This window comes from Carassius auratus, chromosome 8 (genome assembly GCF_003368295.1).
Source record: "Carassius auratus strain Wakin chromosome 8, ASM336829v1, whole genome shotgun sequence".
Taxonomy (NCBI): domain Eukaryota; kingdom Metazoa; phylum Chordata; class Actinopteri; order Cypriniformes; family Cyprinidae; genus Carassius; species Carassius auratus.
The window spans coordinates 9752535-9769710 of NC_039250.1; the positions used below are offsets into that span (position 1 = coordinate 9752535).

Below are 17176 nucleotides of genomic sequence, written 5' to 3' on the forward strand. Positions count from 1 at the left end.
TATTTACTTTTTTTTACTGAAAGCATTAACAAATTAAAATGAAGTACAATTTCTGCTGTAGGGATACAGAGGCACCTGGACAGACATCTTTAGGGGACGACAAAGGCGAAATGGCATATATTGGTAGGCTAACAATACACTACTAAAATTGTATTCAGGGGCCCGGGGCCCTACTGATCAGCTTGCACTGTATACACCCAGAGGCCCTAATGGGCAGCTTTATATGTAATTTTTAGCTCATCCGAGTTTGGAGGCCATTGGATCACTCAAACCAGGTTTGTTTTTGTATTCAAAACTGAATGAAGAAGTACAAACGTGAGTGAGGCTGTGTTTATTTCTGGTGTCTTGCAGTATGACTGTATCATTTCTGCATCTCTTTGCAGTTTCTTGTCATCAAATCAACAGGAGGGACTGCATCCTGTGTCACACACCTCAGAGTAACGGCTGACCTGGAGCCTGTGAAACATTATTGGCTTTTTTAGTGATCATGATCTTGGTGAGTTAGACCTATTATAGGTCCTCTGCATTTGTAGGCGTATGTACTTGTGTGGCAATAGAGCGTGCAACTTCTTCTCGTCTCATCAAAGGAGTTTGAGGAAGTGATGTGTCCTCAGTGCTTGTTACAGACTGCTTCCCTTCACTAAACTTTGGCTCTTGTGCAGTAGAGTCTGCCGGTCATGGCAGGGTGCTGAGAAACATTTGGACTGTCACACTCAACAAAGAAAGAACCACAACCGAGGAGGAACCAACAGCACCGGCATAATGGTAAAGTCTTTAGTATTATTAAATAATACGTTATTTTAACTTTCATGACTTATTTTGTGTCACATATTATCTGACTGTAAATTACATACCTATATTTTGCTCCTAAAAGCCCCCTTGTTGATTAAACTCAAGTCTTTTTATTCCTGTGTATGCCTGTAAGTAAGTGTATATAGGGTTATAATTTCCTCATTATACTCATTACACAACTGTAGTTGCTAATTTAGACCATTTTCCTCCTCTTTAAATTCAAAATGTTTAAAGGGTTCATATAGGATCTGTGAAACTAAAAAGGAAGCTCACAAAACAGCATCATACTAAATACACAGAGTTTGTAGTGAACTCAAACGACTTCTTAAATGGGAGTTGATTAGTCTCTGTCTTTAGTACAGAGGTACATGGTTAAGCATCTGTGACTGTTAATTCTCTCAATTTATTAGCTGAGTGCACTTGTTATCCATCAAAACCTGGTTCTCTCAAACCTGCTACTGAGGTCCGTCATGATGTCAGGGCAGGGCGCTGAGATAGCTGAGAGCAGTTTGATGCTGGGGTGGTGCTTCTGTAGGAAATGAGCGTTTGATTTTGTGGGGCGAGAGGCTTACAGACAGGATTTTCGCAACTGCACCCCAGAGGTAGAGGGAAGTGGGGAAGTATGTCAGAGGGGACTTTCGGTTCTTGTCAGTACTTCCTGACCACTTCTACAGCTTTCTGAAGCTTGTGTCTTTCTAAGCCTGTTCTTAAGAATCCAGCAACTTGATCACACAGATCACATGATGAATGTGAAGTTGACAAGAGCCTCGTTACCTTAAGGACAGGAAATTATGTCATTGTTTTATTCACTTTCATGTTGTTCCAAACCTGTATGACTTTTTTTTCTTCTTCAGTGGAACACAAAAGAAGGTATTTAAAGAATGTTATAACAGGTGAGTGAGGTCCAAAACAACCTAAAACCCTGTTGACTTCCATTATAACTATATATAAGGTATATTGACATCTGAATTACTCATTTTTGGAATGTGAAGATCAGCAGCATTTTCCAGTGGTCAAGCATTTTAAACTTTTACCATGTAGTTCTAGTGGCAAAGAGGAACATCAGTGATGTCATTCTAAAAAAAGTCATGCTGTTTTTGACTTTTAAATTAAAGTCAGTAGGCTCCAAAGCAACCTCAAACCCCAGTTTTATTGCATAGTCAAAAACAAACCACTGAGACGTTTTTAAAATATCTTCTTTTGTGTTCCCGAAGAAGAGAGTCATTCAGGTTTGGATGCTTTAAGTAAGGTTTATTCTCTTCAAATGACCATATATAGAGAGAAGAAGACGTTTATTTAACCTGTGAAAGTGTTTAAAGTGTTGTTTGCGAGTTTTATGGAGCAACAAAAGGCTTTGCCAAAGTTCTGTCGGCTGTGTTCAAACTCAAGCATTTCTTGTTTATTTACCTTGTGACCATTAAAAAAGTATGCACTATGTAGTATGAATGTGTGAGTGTCAATATAATCCAAATATACTACAAGTCATAATGTTCTCATTTCCATGTGACATATCAGCATCAGTAGTGTTGCTTCATCGCCATTCACAAATCCACTTCCATGGCCTCATGGGATTATTCAGAATCACCACCCCAGTCCCAAACTTGCCAATTACATCATAAAAGAAAGAAAACATGTGACCATTTAACCAAAGCATCTGGATTTGAGTACCAACAACAAGAGCACTCAGCTAATAAAGGCATCATGGGATCAAAAAAATAAAAAAAATCCCTCCTTCATGATACTTTTCACCTATTGGTGTTTGAACATAATACTTATTTTAAACTTTGCCCACTTGATTGTTTGTATTCGGCTCCATCTATGCTTTCTATCATATTAGACCTTTCCATCAGCACAGACGTCAGCGAATCAGTCTGATTCATTCATGTCTGTCTTGCTCGTCAAGTGGTGAATTGTGTTATTTCCTCTTCCCTTTTTCGTAAGAGAATTTCAGTTATTTCAATATCTTTAATTTCTGAATGATTAACAATGCTTTCAGTTATGAAATGTAGATCAGATGAGAGTGTTTTCTGCTGGTCAAGCATCTAAAGAGGAACATTTGTGATGTACAACGAGAAACAAATATTTATTCTTCATTCTGTAGATTTACACATCTTAGTTCACGCGTTTGCACTATTTATGTTCACATTATGAACATTATGTAGCCTGTAATATCTCAGTACCTCTTTCAGTGAAACAGACATGTATCTTCAGAAAATCCAGTGTCCATCGAACACCAGTTAATTCATTTATAATCGTATGAGTCTGTACCTCTGTTGTATTTCACATAAGTACTTTGACCACCCTCCTTGTATGATGTTTGAGCTGCGGTTGACATGAAGGCTAGGAATTCAGACCACAAACCCAGAAAAAGGTTTACAGTTTCCTAACAGTGCAACACATCAAAAGAAAAGAAGCCTTAAGGAGCTTATTTAGAAAAGCATCTGGTTTACCTCAAATTTAAATGCAAAAATGAATGAGGCTTAGATATTTAGGCACTATGAGACTCTGGCATGCTGGATTTAACTTTGACTTCTCCAACTGTAATTTTCGAGTGCTTTCTGTGTACATAATATAATGTGTTGAATTGTGCATTGCGTGCTGATTATATCTAAATATAAGCAGTGTTATTATGCTGAGATATATAGGTGATGTTGCGAAGAAATCCACAACCTTTAATTGTACAGAGGATGTAATACATCATGGTACACAGCTGGTATATAACTTCCTTAAATCTGCTGCCTGTTGCTTGGAAACTATCTATGGTTTCCTGTCCTGTTAACCACAGACAACCACCTTAGTTCATTCACCTATTTATTTAGAGTGGAATTATTCCAAAGTATGGTAACTACATTACAACCTACTTACAACCAACGTTGACTATTTTAGCTTACCCTTACCTGTACCTCAGTAGAGTCAAAAATCCCCTATTAAACAGATGTGTATTTGCATTTGTAATGTTGTGAGATTTGCATACTCCTTCCTTTGTACTTTGTATTGACTTATGCAGGAGGAAAGCCTTCTACGTATTGTACTTCAAAAGTAAAAGTTAAAACAAGTAACCTATATTTAGGTGTACATAGATGTGTATCTCGGTTCAGCTTTTAGCTTCTCTCCTTCTCTATCTGCAGTCACCAGTGGTCAGAAATAGTGGTAAATACCTCAGTTACAGGGAAGATTGAAAGAGGAACTGGATGCTCTGGCTAAAATATACCCTAAGCCTCCACAAAAGTCAAAAAGCCTCTTAAAAAGTCAGCCTGGTTACATTCTTGTGTGGGACGCCCACTTTTAACAATTTAGTCAGTTCATTATGGATAAAATCAAGCTCTATATATTTCAATATGTTTATGTAAGTAAAATGGGTTGTGGATTTCATTCCATATTAGATTTACACACCTTGATCTCAGCATAATATATCATGGGTTCCATGAAGAATTTTCAACAGGTATTTAGAAATACACTAGTGCTGTCAAACGATTAACCTCGATTTATCGCATCCAAAATAAAACATTTTTGTTTACATAATATATGAGTGTGTACTGTGTATATTTATTATGTATGGTGCTGTCAAATGATTAATCACAATTAATCGCATCCAAAATAAGCATTTTTGTTTACACAATGTATGAGTGTGTACTGTGTATATTTATTATTATATTTAAGAAAAATATGTTATTTTTTATATTAAATATACTTTTATGTATATATTTTCATTTATATATACTGTGTGTGTATTTGTTTATACATAATATGCACAATACACATACATATATTATGTCAACAAAAAAGTTTTATTTTTGATGCGATTAATCGCGATTCATAGTTTGACAGCGCTATATTATAAATAATAAATATACACAGTACACATACATATATTATGTCAACAAAAACGTTTTATTTTTGATGCGATTAATCGCGATTCATCATTTGACACCGCTATATTATACATAATAAATATACACAGTACACATACATATATTATGTAAACAAAAACATTAATTTTGGATATGATTAATCGCGATTAATCGTTTGACAGCACTAAAATATTCACTGAGAATTTATGCTTAAAATAAGTGATTTGCTAAGGACTACAACAGCTATTTCCTCACATACATAAACTCAAAACTTTGTTGTAAAATTCCAACAAATGGACGTTGTGTCTCTGTTCTCTCTCTCAGGGCAGTAAGTATCACTGGCAGAGCCAGAATGTCAAGCAGAGTGGTGTTGATGACATGGTGCTTCTCTCCAAGATCACTGAAGATGCCATCGTGGAAAATCTCAAAAAGAGATACTTGGACGACTACATCTTTGTATCCTTGATATGAAAGGGATTTAACAAACTCCTCTCAGCTGATCAGTTACCACTGTTTGTGTTGTTGCTGTTGCTGTTTTAAGACTTCGAAATTTTGCCTTCCTCTTTAGTTTACGTGCATCTCAACAATTAGCACACACTCACTTCTTGATTTTACATGACCCTTGCAGCCACATGAGAACAGCCACATGACTACTGCTTTAATTACGTTTTATCATCTTTTTTGAATGAGTCGACCTGAAAAACAGAGTTGGGTTGAATTTAACTGGATTGTTCACATGTCCTTAACTGTGGTTTGAAGACTTATATAGGGCCTGTATTGATATCGGTGAATCCCTTCAAACAGATGCCGTACTTCACTGACCGTGAGATTGAGCTCTACCAGGGAGCTGTAGGTCAAATACATTAAACACTTACTGTTATTACAGTAAGCAGTATGTCAGATTCACAGCTATGTCTTTTTTTGTTCAGGCCCAATATGAGAACCCACCACACATTTATGCTCTGACGGACAACATGTACAGGAACATGATGATTGACAGCGAAAATCAATGTGTTATTATAAGGTTTGTGGTCCTCACATGATACACACCGCCTGTTCAAACACGGATTTGATTTTCTTCCTGTGACTTGCCACAGTCAAACCAAAGCCCACATTCAAATGCAGGCCACACCTCCAGATCAAACTGCTGGAGAAGAAATATCAGGGAATTCACAGTACTTGCTTTTGGTTTGCCATTCAAAGAAATCCATTTTTAATCCATTTCTAGTTCTGAGAAAGCAGTCTGTGACCTTTCACTTTCAACAGCTCGAGACGAAGGTTGTGCATCTTCAAGCCATCTCAGATGATTTGCAGAGATCCACATTTCAGTTTCAGTGCCATTCGATGATATCATTTTTTACTCTCTTCGGTCCAGTCGTCATTGTTGTTAGTTCCTTCTCTTGTTTATCACACCTACAAAATGCTTTGAAGCAGTGGTCACCATTCTTAGTATAGTTTCCTTCCTGGTTTACACGGAAGAGCTTGCCAACTTTGTTTCTTATTAGCTTTCTGAAACCAAAGGCTGCTTGCTACCTTGCTGCCCAGCTTATGTTTATATAAAAGTTCATCGTTAGGAACCTTTCTAAGGGCCAAACCATCACATCTAATGAACTAGAACAAATCAAGCAAGGTTTAGAATTGACCAAGCAAAATTCAATAAATAAAATTACAATTTATCATCAGAACTGAATAAAAAAGTTGATACCACTGATATTAAACAACCAGGACATATTTTAGCCACTACAGTATGTCATCTCATTGACCAAATAGGGGCATAGTGTTGCAAGATTTGTCCTGATGCCTTCCTACTTCCATTTTTGGGTCTCGGCCAATGAGTGTGAGAATAGCCAAATGTAGGCATACCAATGAAATCAGCCATGGGTGCTATAATTTATTTTTAACAAAGAATTGAAAAGGGGTTTAAAAGCCACTGCTCACAACTTCCTGTGAAAGTGACGCCACCTTTTAAAAGCATGCTTGTGTGTTTTTGAGAATGTATGATGAATCAGAGGGAGTGATGTTCTTCTCGTATGTTTGTGTTCAGTGGGGAAAGCGGAGCAGGAAAAACAGTTGCTGCTAAATACATTATGGGCTACATCTCTAAAGTATCAGGAGGAGGAGCTAAAGTACAGGTAACAACTGTGTTTGAAATACCTTTTCACTGTTTTAGAAGCAAATGGCACTTCTAAAGTGTATGCTGTGTTGTTTTTGTTGTTTAGCATGTGAAGGAAATTATCCTGCAGTCAAACCCTCTGCTGGAAGCCTTTGGCAATGCGAAGACAGTCCGCAACAACAATTCAAGTCGCTTTGTGCGTCTCACACTCATATATATGCAGCTCAGATTTTATAAATGTACAACACGCAAACCTGTGTTCCATTACTGTGAGTAATGCTAGCTCGATCGACAGGGCAAATACTTTGAGATCCAGTTTAGTCGAGGAGGAGAGCCAGACGGAGGGAAGATCTCCAACTTCCTGCTGGAAAAATCAAGAGTCGTGAGCCAGAATGAAAACGAAAGGAACTTTCACATCTTCTACCAGGTAGGAAAATGTTCTAATTATAGGAACAGTTATTTTGCTTAGACATTGTCTTAAATGTAAAATAAGTCACTGAGATCGCAGGGATTTTTTATTATTGTTATTTTTTACTCTAACAGATATTAGAAATACACAACAGAAAACAAAAGGGAAATAAAAAAATAGCTGTAACCATAAAAAAAAACAATTAATGTATATATATATATATATATATATATATATATATATATATATGTATGTATGTATATATATATATATATATATATATATATATATATATATATATATATATATATATATATATATATATATATATATATATATATATATATATATATATATTTATTTATTTATTTATTTATTTATTTATTTATTTATTTATATTAGTTTAACAGGGCTTAGAAAAAACAACAGAGAAAGGGAAAAACACTACAAATAGATCAGATCCACATCGGTCACCTTCAAAAATAAAATTTTATATTTAATAATATAAATATATTGAATATTTAATGAAAATATGCATCTGGAAAATTCATAGAATAAAAAAGACAAATTCATGCTGATCACATAGCTATTGAATTAACTACCTCTCTTTCTTTCTCTCTCTCTCTCTCTCTCTCTCTCTCTCTTTATTTTTAAGCTAATAGATGGTTGCACTCCTCAGCAGAAGGAAGAATTGGGAATTATGACCCCAGATTACTACTACTATCTGAACCAGTCTGGAACATACAAGGTGGATGGAACTAATGATAGCAAGGACTTCCAAGAAACCATGGTACATATTTTCTTCCATATTATCATGCCAGATTATGTGTCTACTCTCAAACGCTTTGAGAACAGTTCAGATTTCATTAATAAGACCTTTGTTAACCCTGATTTTGAATGTCTACAGGAAGCCATGCAGGTGATCGGCATACCGGAAATGTTTCAGAGGCAGGTGTTGCAGATTGTAGCAGGCATCTTACATCTGGGCGCCATCAGTTTCATTGAGGTGGGAAACTATGCACAGGTGGAGAGCACGGACTGTAAGTGATATGTAGATGGAGTTTGCCCATTTGCTGTTCTGAGTAATAACAGTGACTGATTATTTTGATCTTTGGAAATGTTCTGTTAGATTTTGCATTGATTTTTTCCCCCCTGCTTTCAACCCAGTACTGGCGTTCCCTGCATACCTGCTGGGTATTGACCAAAGCCGTCTACAGGAGAAGATCACCAGCAGGAAAATGGACTCCAAATGGGGTGGTAAATCTGAAACCATCGATGTGACTCTGAACAGAGAACAAGCAAACTACACGCGTGACGCTCTCTCCAAAGCACTCTACGCCCGTCTGTTTGACTACCTGGTTGAGGTTAGTTAACAGTGTATGAACACCCAATAACCACTGGTTGAGGGAAAAAGCTAATTTTTTTTACCTTCCTCTGTCTGAGCAGGCAATAAATAAAGCCATACAGAAACCCAATGAGGAGCTCAGTGTTGGTGTTCTGGATATTTATGGATTTGAAATTTTCCAGGTGCATATCCTCTCCATTATATCTTATCCTCTGATCGCCATTGCATATTATAAAAAGGGAATTTTAACTTCTAATCATTAAACAGCCAATTAAGTTTATTTGTCATTTTAATAAACAGTAAATATACACTGCCATTCAAAAGTCTGGGGGCAGTAAGAGTTTTGAAATATTAAAAAAATACTACTTAAATTCAGCAATAATGCATAAAATGAAGGTAAAGACGTTTATGTTCTAGAATAAAATTATATTGCAAATAAATGCTGTTCTTTCAATTCATCAAAGAATCATGTTAAAAAAAATAATTGTCATGGTATTTCTGTAAAAATAATAAGCATTTTATATTGATAATAAGAATTGTTTCTTAAGCACCAAATCAGCTTATTATTATTTTAAAATATATTAAATTATTTTAATGGTATTTTAAACATTTTACTGTAAAACAGTTTTACTGTATTTTAAATGCAGCCTTGGTAAACCTAAGAGTCTTATTTCAATAACATGAAAGAATCTTAACGACCCCAAACTTTTGAACGTTAGACATATTTTGTGCTTCTAATGACTATTTTCAAACGTGAAGGTTATTCGAAAACTTAAAGAACATTTCAATTCAATTTTATAACTAATAACAATGATCTGTTTTTTTTCTCTAGAGGAATGGTTTTGAGCAGTTCTGTATCAACTTTGTGAATGAAAAGTTGCAGCAGATCTTTATTGAACTGACACTGAAAGCAGAACAGGTGCAACAAACCGTCCTTTCATCATACTTGTCACTAGTATCTCTCTTGATGTGTATAAAGTCTCAATCAGACTTATTGTTCTTTACATCCCGCAGGATGAGTATGTACAGGAAGGCATCAAATGGACACCCATAGAATACTTTAACAATAAAATTGTGTGTGACTTAATAGAAAATAAACTGGTAAGCATGTATAAAAATTATTAGCACAATTACTAATTAATAACAATCCGTCAATTAATCAACTGTAACCCTGTTCCCCCTAAATCCCAGAATCCTCCCGGCATCATGAGTGTGCTGGATGATGTGTGTGCTACCATGCACGCCAAAGGAGATGGTGCTGATATGAATCTGCTTCAGAAGCTTCAGGCTGCGGTGGGGACACACGAGCACTTCAACAACTGGAACTCTGGTTTCGTCATTCACCACTACGCTGGCAAAGTGTGTTTCGACTTTTGACCTTCAGTGCCTACCAACCTCAAACTTTTTAACAGTAGTGTATATTCTGTAGCACTCATCAACTGCTTCTTATTACCTACTTCTTTGATTCAGGTGTCATATGATATCAGCGGTTTCTGTGAGCGAAACAGAGACGTGCTTTTCCCTGACCTCATTGAACTGATGCAAAGCAGCCAATTGTAAGTCCTAATTCTCTCGTTCTCTTTCGTCGTAAGAACTGTTTATATTCAGAGGTAGTTTTAGGTTCAGTAAAGGGTAAGAAAGCCAGGAACAACAGAACAAAGACAGATGAGTGTAATCAATTTTCCCTGAAATACTGGTTTTCTACTCCTGGAAAGCACTAGCAAATTGGCATAACCCCTTTTTTCCATAATCTCAATCAACATGTTCCAAACATCCAAAAATATTTATCTCTCTGGCATTGCAGCGACTTCATTCGGAGCCTCTTCCCAGAAAACCTCAACACGGAAAAGAAAGGTAGACCAACCACTGCCAGCTCGAAGATCAAAGTAAGACCAATGTCTTTGACTCTTCCGAGGATCAGCACATTTGTCACATTTTCTTTATCTGGAGTCACTCATTGACTGTGTGTGCCGCAGAGACAAGCCAACGAGTTGGTTAGCACACTGATGAAGTGCACACCGCACTACATCCGCTGCATCAAACCCAACGAGACCAAGAGGCCCAAAGACTGGGAGGAGAGCAGGTGAGTCGTGCTCATTCAAACAGGACTCCAGATATTTCGCAAATAGCTGGTGTAAATGAACTACGACGTGCTATTCATAAATTTCACTTTTATGTTCCCAGAGTAAAACATCAGGTGGAATATCTGGGCTTGAGGGAAAATATTAGGGTACGACGAGCCGGCTTTGCTTACCGTAGAATCTTCCAGAAGTTTTTACAGAGGTAAGAGCAAGCCTGAAAAAATATGTCGGTCATAAAATATCTTTAGAAAATGTGTTTACACAGATATTTTAGTAGCACAGCAGTCCAACTCTTGAATTAGCTCTTGGGTTTCCCACTTGATGTGAGGGAGCACAAATAAATTAGTCTGTGGTATTCATTTCATTGGAAATATTGCTGATGTGTTAATCTTGACCTCTCGGGAGTGCTAATTTAGGGGTGATTTCCCAGGTGTGTTAATCTCAGCGCTAACACTTGTGTTTTGCTAGGTATGCCATTCTAACCGCAGAGACATGGCCACACTGGCGAGGTGCGGAGCAGCAGGGCGTTTTGCACCTCTTGCGTTCTGTTAACATGGACACGGATCAGTACCAAATGGGCCGCACCAAAGTCTTCGTCAAGAATCCAGAGTCGGTGAGGCTCAGAAATCTGAATAAAGTCACAAAAACAATTAAAAAAGACCTAGGCCATTCATTATTTATTGTAATTTATAAACATTAATAAACTGTAGGTCAAATCCAGACTTTCCCTTAAGTAACTTCTCTTGTTTCAATTCACATTTCCTTTAACTGTAGCTATTTTTGCTGGAGGAGATGCGAGAGAGGAAGTTTGATACGTTCGCCAGAACCATCCAGAAGGCATGGAGGAAATACATCGCCAGGAGGAAATATGAACAGATGCGAGAGGAGGGTGAGTTTACAAGAGTACAAAACCTGGAGACCTCTTACAAAGGTAGCATCCTAGCAGTCATAAAACTTCAAAAGTGACTGATTTGAATCAGTCTACATACTGTAGGCAGCAACTCACAAACAGTGTTCCTATTCATTTTGAAAGCTGTTAGCATTTTAGCTAAGCTAACGGCAGTTTCCTCAAATAAGAATAAAAGTACACTGCTTATACAAACTCTGGGTACAATAATCTATTTTGAATTATACCCAACTATTTTAGGTGATTTTAATTTTAAAATAAATAGATTTATTTATAATCGACTTTTCTGTTTTTGTAATGTTAACATCGCATATGGCATATCCTGTAAGAGAAAACTCTATATGTGAGGTACTTATTCTGTCTCTTTATGTCATTTTCAGCCTCTGATATACTGTATAACTTTAAGGAACGACGTAGGAATAGTATAAACAGGAACTTTGTGGGCGATTACCTTGGAATGGAAGAGAGGCCTGAACTCCGGCAGTTCATGTCCAAGAGGGAGCGAGTCGACTTTGCAGACTCGGTCAACAAGTTTGACCGTAGGTTCAAGGTGAGAAACGAATAAGAAAAAATTATGTGTACAGTTTAAAAGTTTAGAGTTGTTGTTTAATTGTTTTTTTTTGTTGTTTTTTTATGTTTCTGAAAGAAGTCTCCAGAAAACTGATTATTATTAATGTTAAAAACGGTTGTGCTGCTTAGTATTTTGTGGAAGCAGGGATACTTTTTCCAGGATTCTTGTGTAAATAAAAGGTTCAAAAGAACAGCAATTATTTCAAATAGGTTAAATGAGGGCATTAATAAGCTATAATTTTTATTTTTTTTAGTCTATCAAGAGGGATTTAATACTGTCACCGAAAGCCATCTATCTAATCGGTCGGGAAAAGATAAAGAAAGGACCAGAGAAAGGCCAGATAAAGGAAGTTCTGAAAAGAAAGCTGGACATCGGAAGTGTCCGTTCAGTCTCTTTGAGGTAAATTACTGCTTTCATATCACCTGTTTTACAGGTATGTAGTGTATGCTGGTGCCATGTATTTCAATGTGTATATATATTTGTTTAAAAAACACATGTATTATTGTGACCACAAACAAAAGGGAGGGATTCTTAGTATAAGAATATAGTGGCATTTTTGTAGCAATAACACATTGCTTGTTTAACAAAGGACAACTATGAAGATGATTTGTAAACCGAGTTAATTTGCAAAAACAGATCTTTTTCAAAAATCACATTTTTTCATTGTGTGTTCCAATTAATCTCAATCAAACTGCTGTTGGGTTTTTTGGATTACGTTAAAAATAACGTAAAAATACAGCCAACTAACACAATGAAAACATGATAACATAATAAAAAACAGGATTTTTTAGAAATGAAAAAAAAGTTATGTTATGAGAAATGTGTTTGCAAATAAACTCTTCGGATATTCAAATCTCAGTCGCATATCCAAAAAGGCATTATACATTTAGTAACAATCAGCTAGATGTACACCGGCTTGTTAAATCATTGTGTGTTATTTATACTCTTTATTTTGTTCTCTGGGCCTGAGCAAATGTGATAAAGCTGTTCATTTCTACTGTGTCTACCTTTATACAAAATAATGCTTATATTCAGATTTATTACTGTGTGACACAAACAAGCTGCCAGACCACCACTGTTGCTACAGCAGAGGAGCTTATGCGGAAGTTCTGCGGGGTCAAACAATTTGCAAAGTGCAGAAAGGAAATTAGCAAACAGGAAATGAGTTCATATTTATGGCAGCTCAGTTCTTGTTTTCTCCCTTATATGTCAAGTCTGAGAGAGAATGAAAGTGGTTTTGAACAAAAGGGAGATGGTTGTTGATTGTCTACTCCTTATGATGATGACTCATGATGATATATCAAAGTCATTTGAAGATAATGTAAAAATCAGTTATTATTAGTCAATAACAACATTTTCTGAGCTTCGATATTTCACCAGTCATACCGTCTCTCATCTTCTCTCCTCTTCTGTCCTTAATTGCTCATAATACTTCTTTTTCTTCAGTGTGTAAGTTTGAGCTGTGCATAAGTGTGCAAGTGATGAGAAAATGTCATTTGTTTGATTTCATTTATATATAAATTTGCTGCTAGGTTTTCCTTGACATGGTTTCTTCATTATCACGGCCAAAGCTCTTTATATTTTAATACTTAAAAATTATTATACTGAAAGCTATCTATTAATAATAAAAAAGTTCAAAGAAACACAATTCTGTTTTGGTATTGAAGGAGGCTTAAAGATGGGGATATATATATATATATATTATACTATATTGACTAAAAATACAGTACAAACAGTAACATGAAAAATTACTACAATTTAAAAGAACTGTTTTCTATTGTTATATATTTTGTTCATGCACCAGTCTTTGTGTCACATGATACTTTAGAAAATAATTTAAAAATATTGATTTGGTCCTCATGAAACATTTCTTATATTTGTCAATATTGAAAACAGTTGTGCTTTTAAAATTTTCATGTGGAAACCATGATACATTTTCCGTTTTTTTTAATAGAATATTGAATTGAAAGCTGTTTTTACTTTACAGAAATATTTTTACTGTCTCTTGTGTCCAATTAATGCATCATTGAATGGAAATATTAATTTCTTTAAAAAAGTAAAATGTTTGAAATTTAAATTAAATTAAACAGACGCTTTTATCCAAAGCGACTAACAGTGCATTCAGGCTATCAATTTTTACATATCATGTGTTCCCGGGGAATCGAACCCCCAACCTTGCACTTGCTTGCTTGCTAGCGCAGTGCTCTACCAGTTGAGCTACAGGAACACTAATTTTTATTGATAAAGACTAACCAAGACCACCCTAGAAATGCCCTCAGAAACACTAGACGGATGCTGGGATTGTGAGTTTTATTGAAACCTATGCATTCTTGGAAAAGCGCCATATGTTTTTCTTTTTTATTCTTTCATTATCCTCCAGCACAAGGCAAGACGACTTCTTCATCATTCATGAGAATGAGTATGACAGTCTTCTGGAGTCCACATTTAAGACTGAGTTCCTCAGTCTGCTTTGTAAGCGTTACGAGGAGCAGACCCGAAGCAAACTCTCACTGTCCTTCAGCGACAGGTGCTGATAACTCTTTATCTCTCCTTAAAGCATTAGACTCACTCCAGTGCAGAACATGAATAAATTATAATGTTTTGTGCAGGCTGGAGTTCCGAGTGAAGAAGGTGGGCTGGGGAGGAGGCGGCATGCGTGTGGTGGTCTTCCAGAGGGGACAGACTGATTTAGCTGTCATCAAACCTGGGGGAAAGACCCTCACTATCTCTATAGGAGATGGACTACCAAAGACATCCAGTACGTGAGATGGATAGATGAGTGAAGAGCGGCAGCAGTGACAGAAATCTGTTCATTCAGCTTCACTGCATGTACTTTTTTTTTTTTTTTTCCAGAGCCAACCAGGAAAGGCATAGCACAGAGTCACGGAGGAAGAAACCAGCCACGGCACAGAGGTAGAAAAATAGTAACAATTCTGAGCTGGAACTGTTGTTTTGAACCATGTGGATACATTTTTATTCCCTTTATATATCTTGAAAGCCTCCATGTATGATTTTTCAACAGGGGGCCATCAGAACGGGGCAGCACAGTTTGCCCGGGCTGGGGCTCAACAGCACCCTAAGCCGCATCCGCAGAAGGAAGCGACGTACTCCACACCGGTGAGGAACCCTCCACCCAGCAATGCTCTTCCTAAACTGGGATCGCAGAAGAATCGAAGAGGCTCCAGGCCGGCCCCGAATCAGTCCACAAACCTAGACTTCCTCAATGTGCCTGATCAGGGCGTATCAGGGTAAGAGAATACAGATAGAAAACATCTCAAATCCAGGTTTGTAGATACTAAACAGTCTAAAATTTTCCAGAATGCAGCGGAAAAGGAGCATCAACAAACGGCCTCCACCGGCCCCCTCTAGCCGTCCCAAACCTCAGCCCCGACCACAGGGCCCTCGCTGCAGAGCACTTTACCAGTATTTCGGCCAAGATGTGGATGAAATTAGCTTTGATGTCAATGACATCATAGACCTTATCAGTGAAGGTGAGACTTGGGAAAAAGAATGCTGTGAATTGGGTTTAATTGGCTGTTGAATTGTTTCTAATGTTCCTCTGGGTTTCCTGTAGATCCGTCGGGGTGGTGGCGAGGGCGGTTTCGTGGGAAGGAAGGTCTCTTTCCTGGGAACTATGTGGAGAAGATCTGATCTGATGAACCTGCCCCATGACTTTTGACCTCTAACATCTACTAGGTCACGGACTCTCTTAGGCTTTCACTCAAGTCAGTGACGAGATCAGTGACTTGTCACCATTTTATAGTATTTGTGCTGAAATTTATGACAATTTTTTGTAAGTAGTTTTTTTTATATAGTAAAATTTGTTGTTACAGTTTTCAGGCTAAGAGAGAATAAATCCACTGTTTACAAAGACTCTGCGCTGTTCACAAATGACCACTTGACTGCGCTGTTGTGCAGTCTGAAAGTTTTTCAAAAACTTAATTTTTTCAAAGGGAAAGAGGAACAATTACAGACTAAATTCCTGAAAACTGTATGTAAAAAACAAAAAGGAAAATATTTTATATGCATACATTTTTTATGCTTCTTTTTATCCTTATTCTGTGTAAAATCTTCAGTCATAAAATGTATAAATTGATGTCTGGTACTAACAGTATTAAAAAGAGTTTTGTTTAACAGATCTCAGTGAAGTACTATATACAAATTTTATATATATATATATATATATATATATATATATATATATATATATACTAATGTTTTAGCTACAAATGTGATGATACTCTTAAAAATAAGCAATATGTCAATTACAATGTGATCATTTAGGACCGATCAAGCTTTGCTGAATGGAGAATCTGATCAAGTTTGCACCTCGCTGGAAGTATGTAGTTCTCACCTCTCGATGGAGTGAATACTTGGAGCCATGCCAAAATAACTTTACAATGGAAATGCATTTTTCATCGGTATCTTTCCCCCTTGTCTAATTTCTGTGGTACATACATTTGATGTGATATTTGGATTAGATTTGCAGTGGAATCGAGGCTATTAGCCCCTGGCACAAAAGGTGAACGGCAGAAAAACGTGTTCTATGCAGGTGGGTGGGAGGACTGGTTAAGCAGGTGAGTTCAGACTGAAAGTTTTCTCCCTTGACAGGTGCACAGAAACACTACAACAAGAGAGTCACTCCTCATTTTCCATGCTGAACATTTATGCAAAAACCAGGATGTTGCCGAGTGTAAAAAAACAAATACAGATTTAAGCCTTGACATTTGCATGTGATCTTCATGTTAATGAGCTTCATGTTAACTGCAGCATTTCATCTATATGTTCCTCTGAGTTAAAAATAGATCTTTGTTTCTTTTAGGATATTTGTACAGGATACAATGCACAGGCCAACATTGATCTACTATGGTAACCAGTAACCAAAATACCTGTTACCGCTTTAAAATGATTAATACTGAACAGCTTGATTTCACACGAGTCATCTTTCTTTTTTTAACATCAGATGACAGTTGAGAAAAATTACCTTTGTATGCTTGTTTTTTTTTTTTTTTTTAAGTTGATCAAATCTTGGATTCTGTTTGATTTAGATCAATTCATTTATATTTAGCCTATTGTTCCAAAGCAGTCTGGAGACAATAGAGCCTCA

At 36.6% G+C, this 17176-nt stretch overlaps 1 protein-coding gene across 3 annotated transcripts; it reads left to right on the top strand.

Moving 5' to 3' along the window:
• Positions 1–479: 479 nt before the first annotated feature.
• On the top strand, positions 480–16185 carry LOC113107246 (unconventional myosin-If-like). Of its 3 annotated transcripts, XM_026269610.1 has the most exons (29): positions 480–496; positions 663–765; positions 4968–5099; positions 5403–5492; positions 5573–5667; positions 6688–6775; positions 6863–6952; positions 7052–7183; positions 7821–7955; positions 8073–8205; positions 8333–8529; positions 8612–8692; positions 9343–9429; positions 9525–9611; positions 9702–9869; positions 9981–10066; positions 10315–10396; positions 10487–10593; positions 10695–10793; positions 11060–11204; positions 11366–11480; positions 11879–12048; positions 12323–12468; positions 14450–14596; positions 14679–14827; positions 14923–14982; positions 15092–15317; positions 15388–15560; positions 15644–16185. In XM_026269610.1, the coding sequence occupies exons 2-29, from the start codon at positions 763–765 to the stop codon at positions 15718–15720; spliced, it is 3300 nt and encodes a 1099-aa protein (XP_026125395.1). In that variant the 5' UTR covers positions 480–496; positions 663–762; the 3' UTR covers positions 15721–16185. The 3 variants fall into 3 exon arrangements, with proteins under 3 accessions (XP_026125395.1, XP_026125394.1, XP_026125396.1); XM_026269609.1 differs by lacking the exon at positions 480–496 and having other exon boundaries at positions 608–765; XM_026269611.1 differs by lacking the exons at positions 480–496; positions 663–765; positions 4968–5099 and having other exon boundaries at positions 5415–5496.
• The last annotated feature ends 991 nt before the right edge of the window (positions 16186–17176 follow it).

What these genes read in the sequence shown, in the direction of transcription:
- LOC113107246 (XM_026269610.1), top strand. An exon ending in CTGCCAGCTCGAAGATCAAA is followed by an intron (nt 10,397 to 10,486) that starts GTAAGACCAATG and finishes TGTGTGCCGCAG; the next exon opens with AGACAAGCCAACGAGTTGGT. An exon ending in GTCCGTTCAGTCTCTTTGAG is followed by an intron (nt 12,469 to 14,449) that starts GTAAATTACTGC and finishes ATTATCCTCCAG; the next exon opens with CACAAGGCAAGACGACTTCT.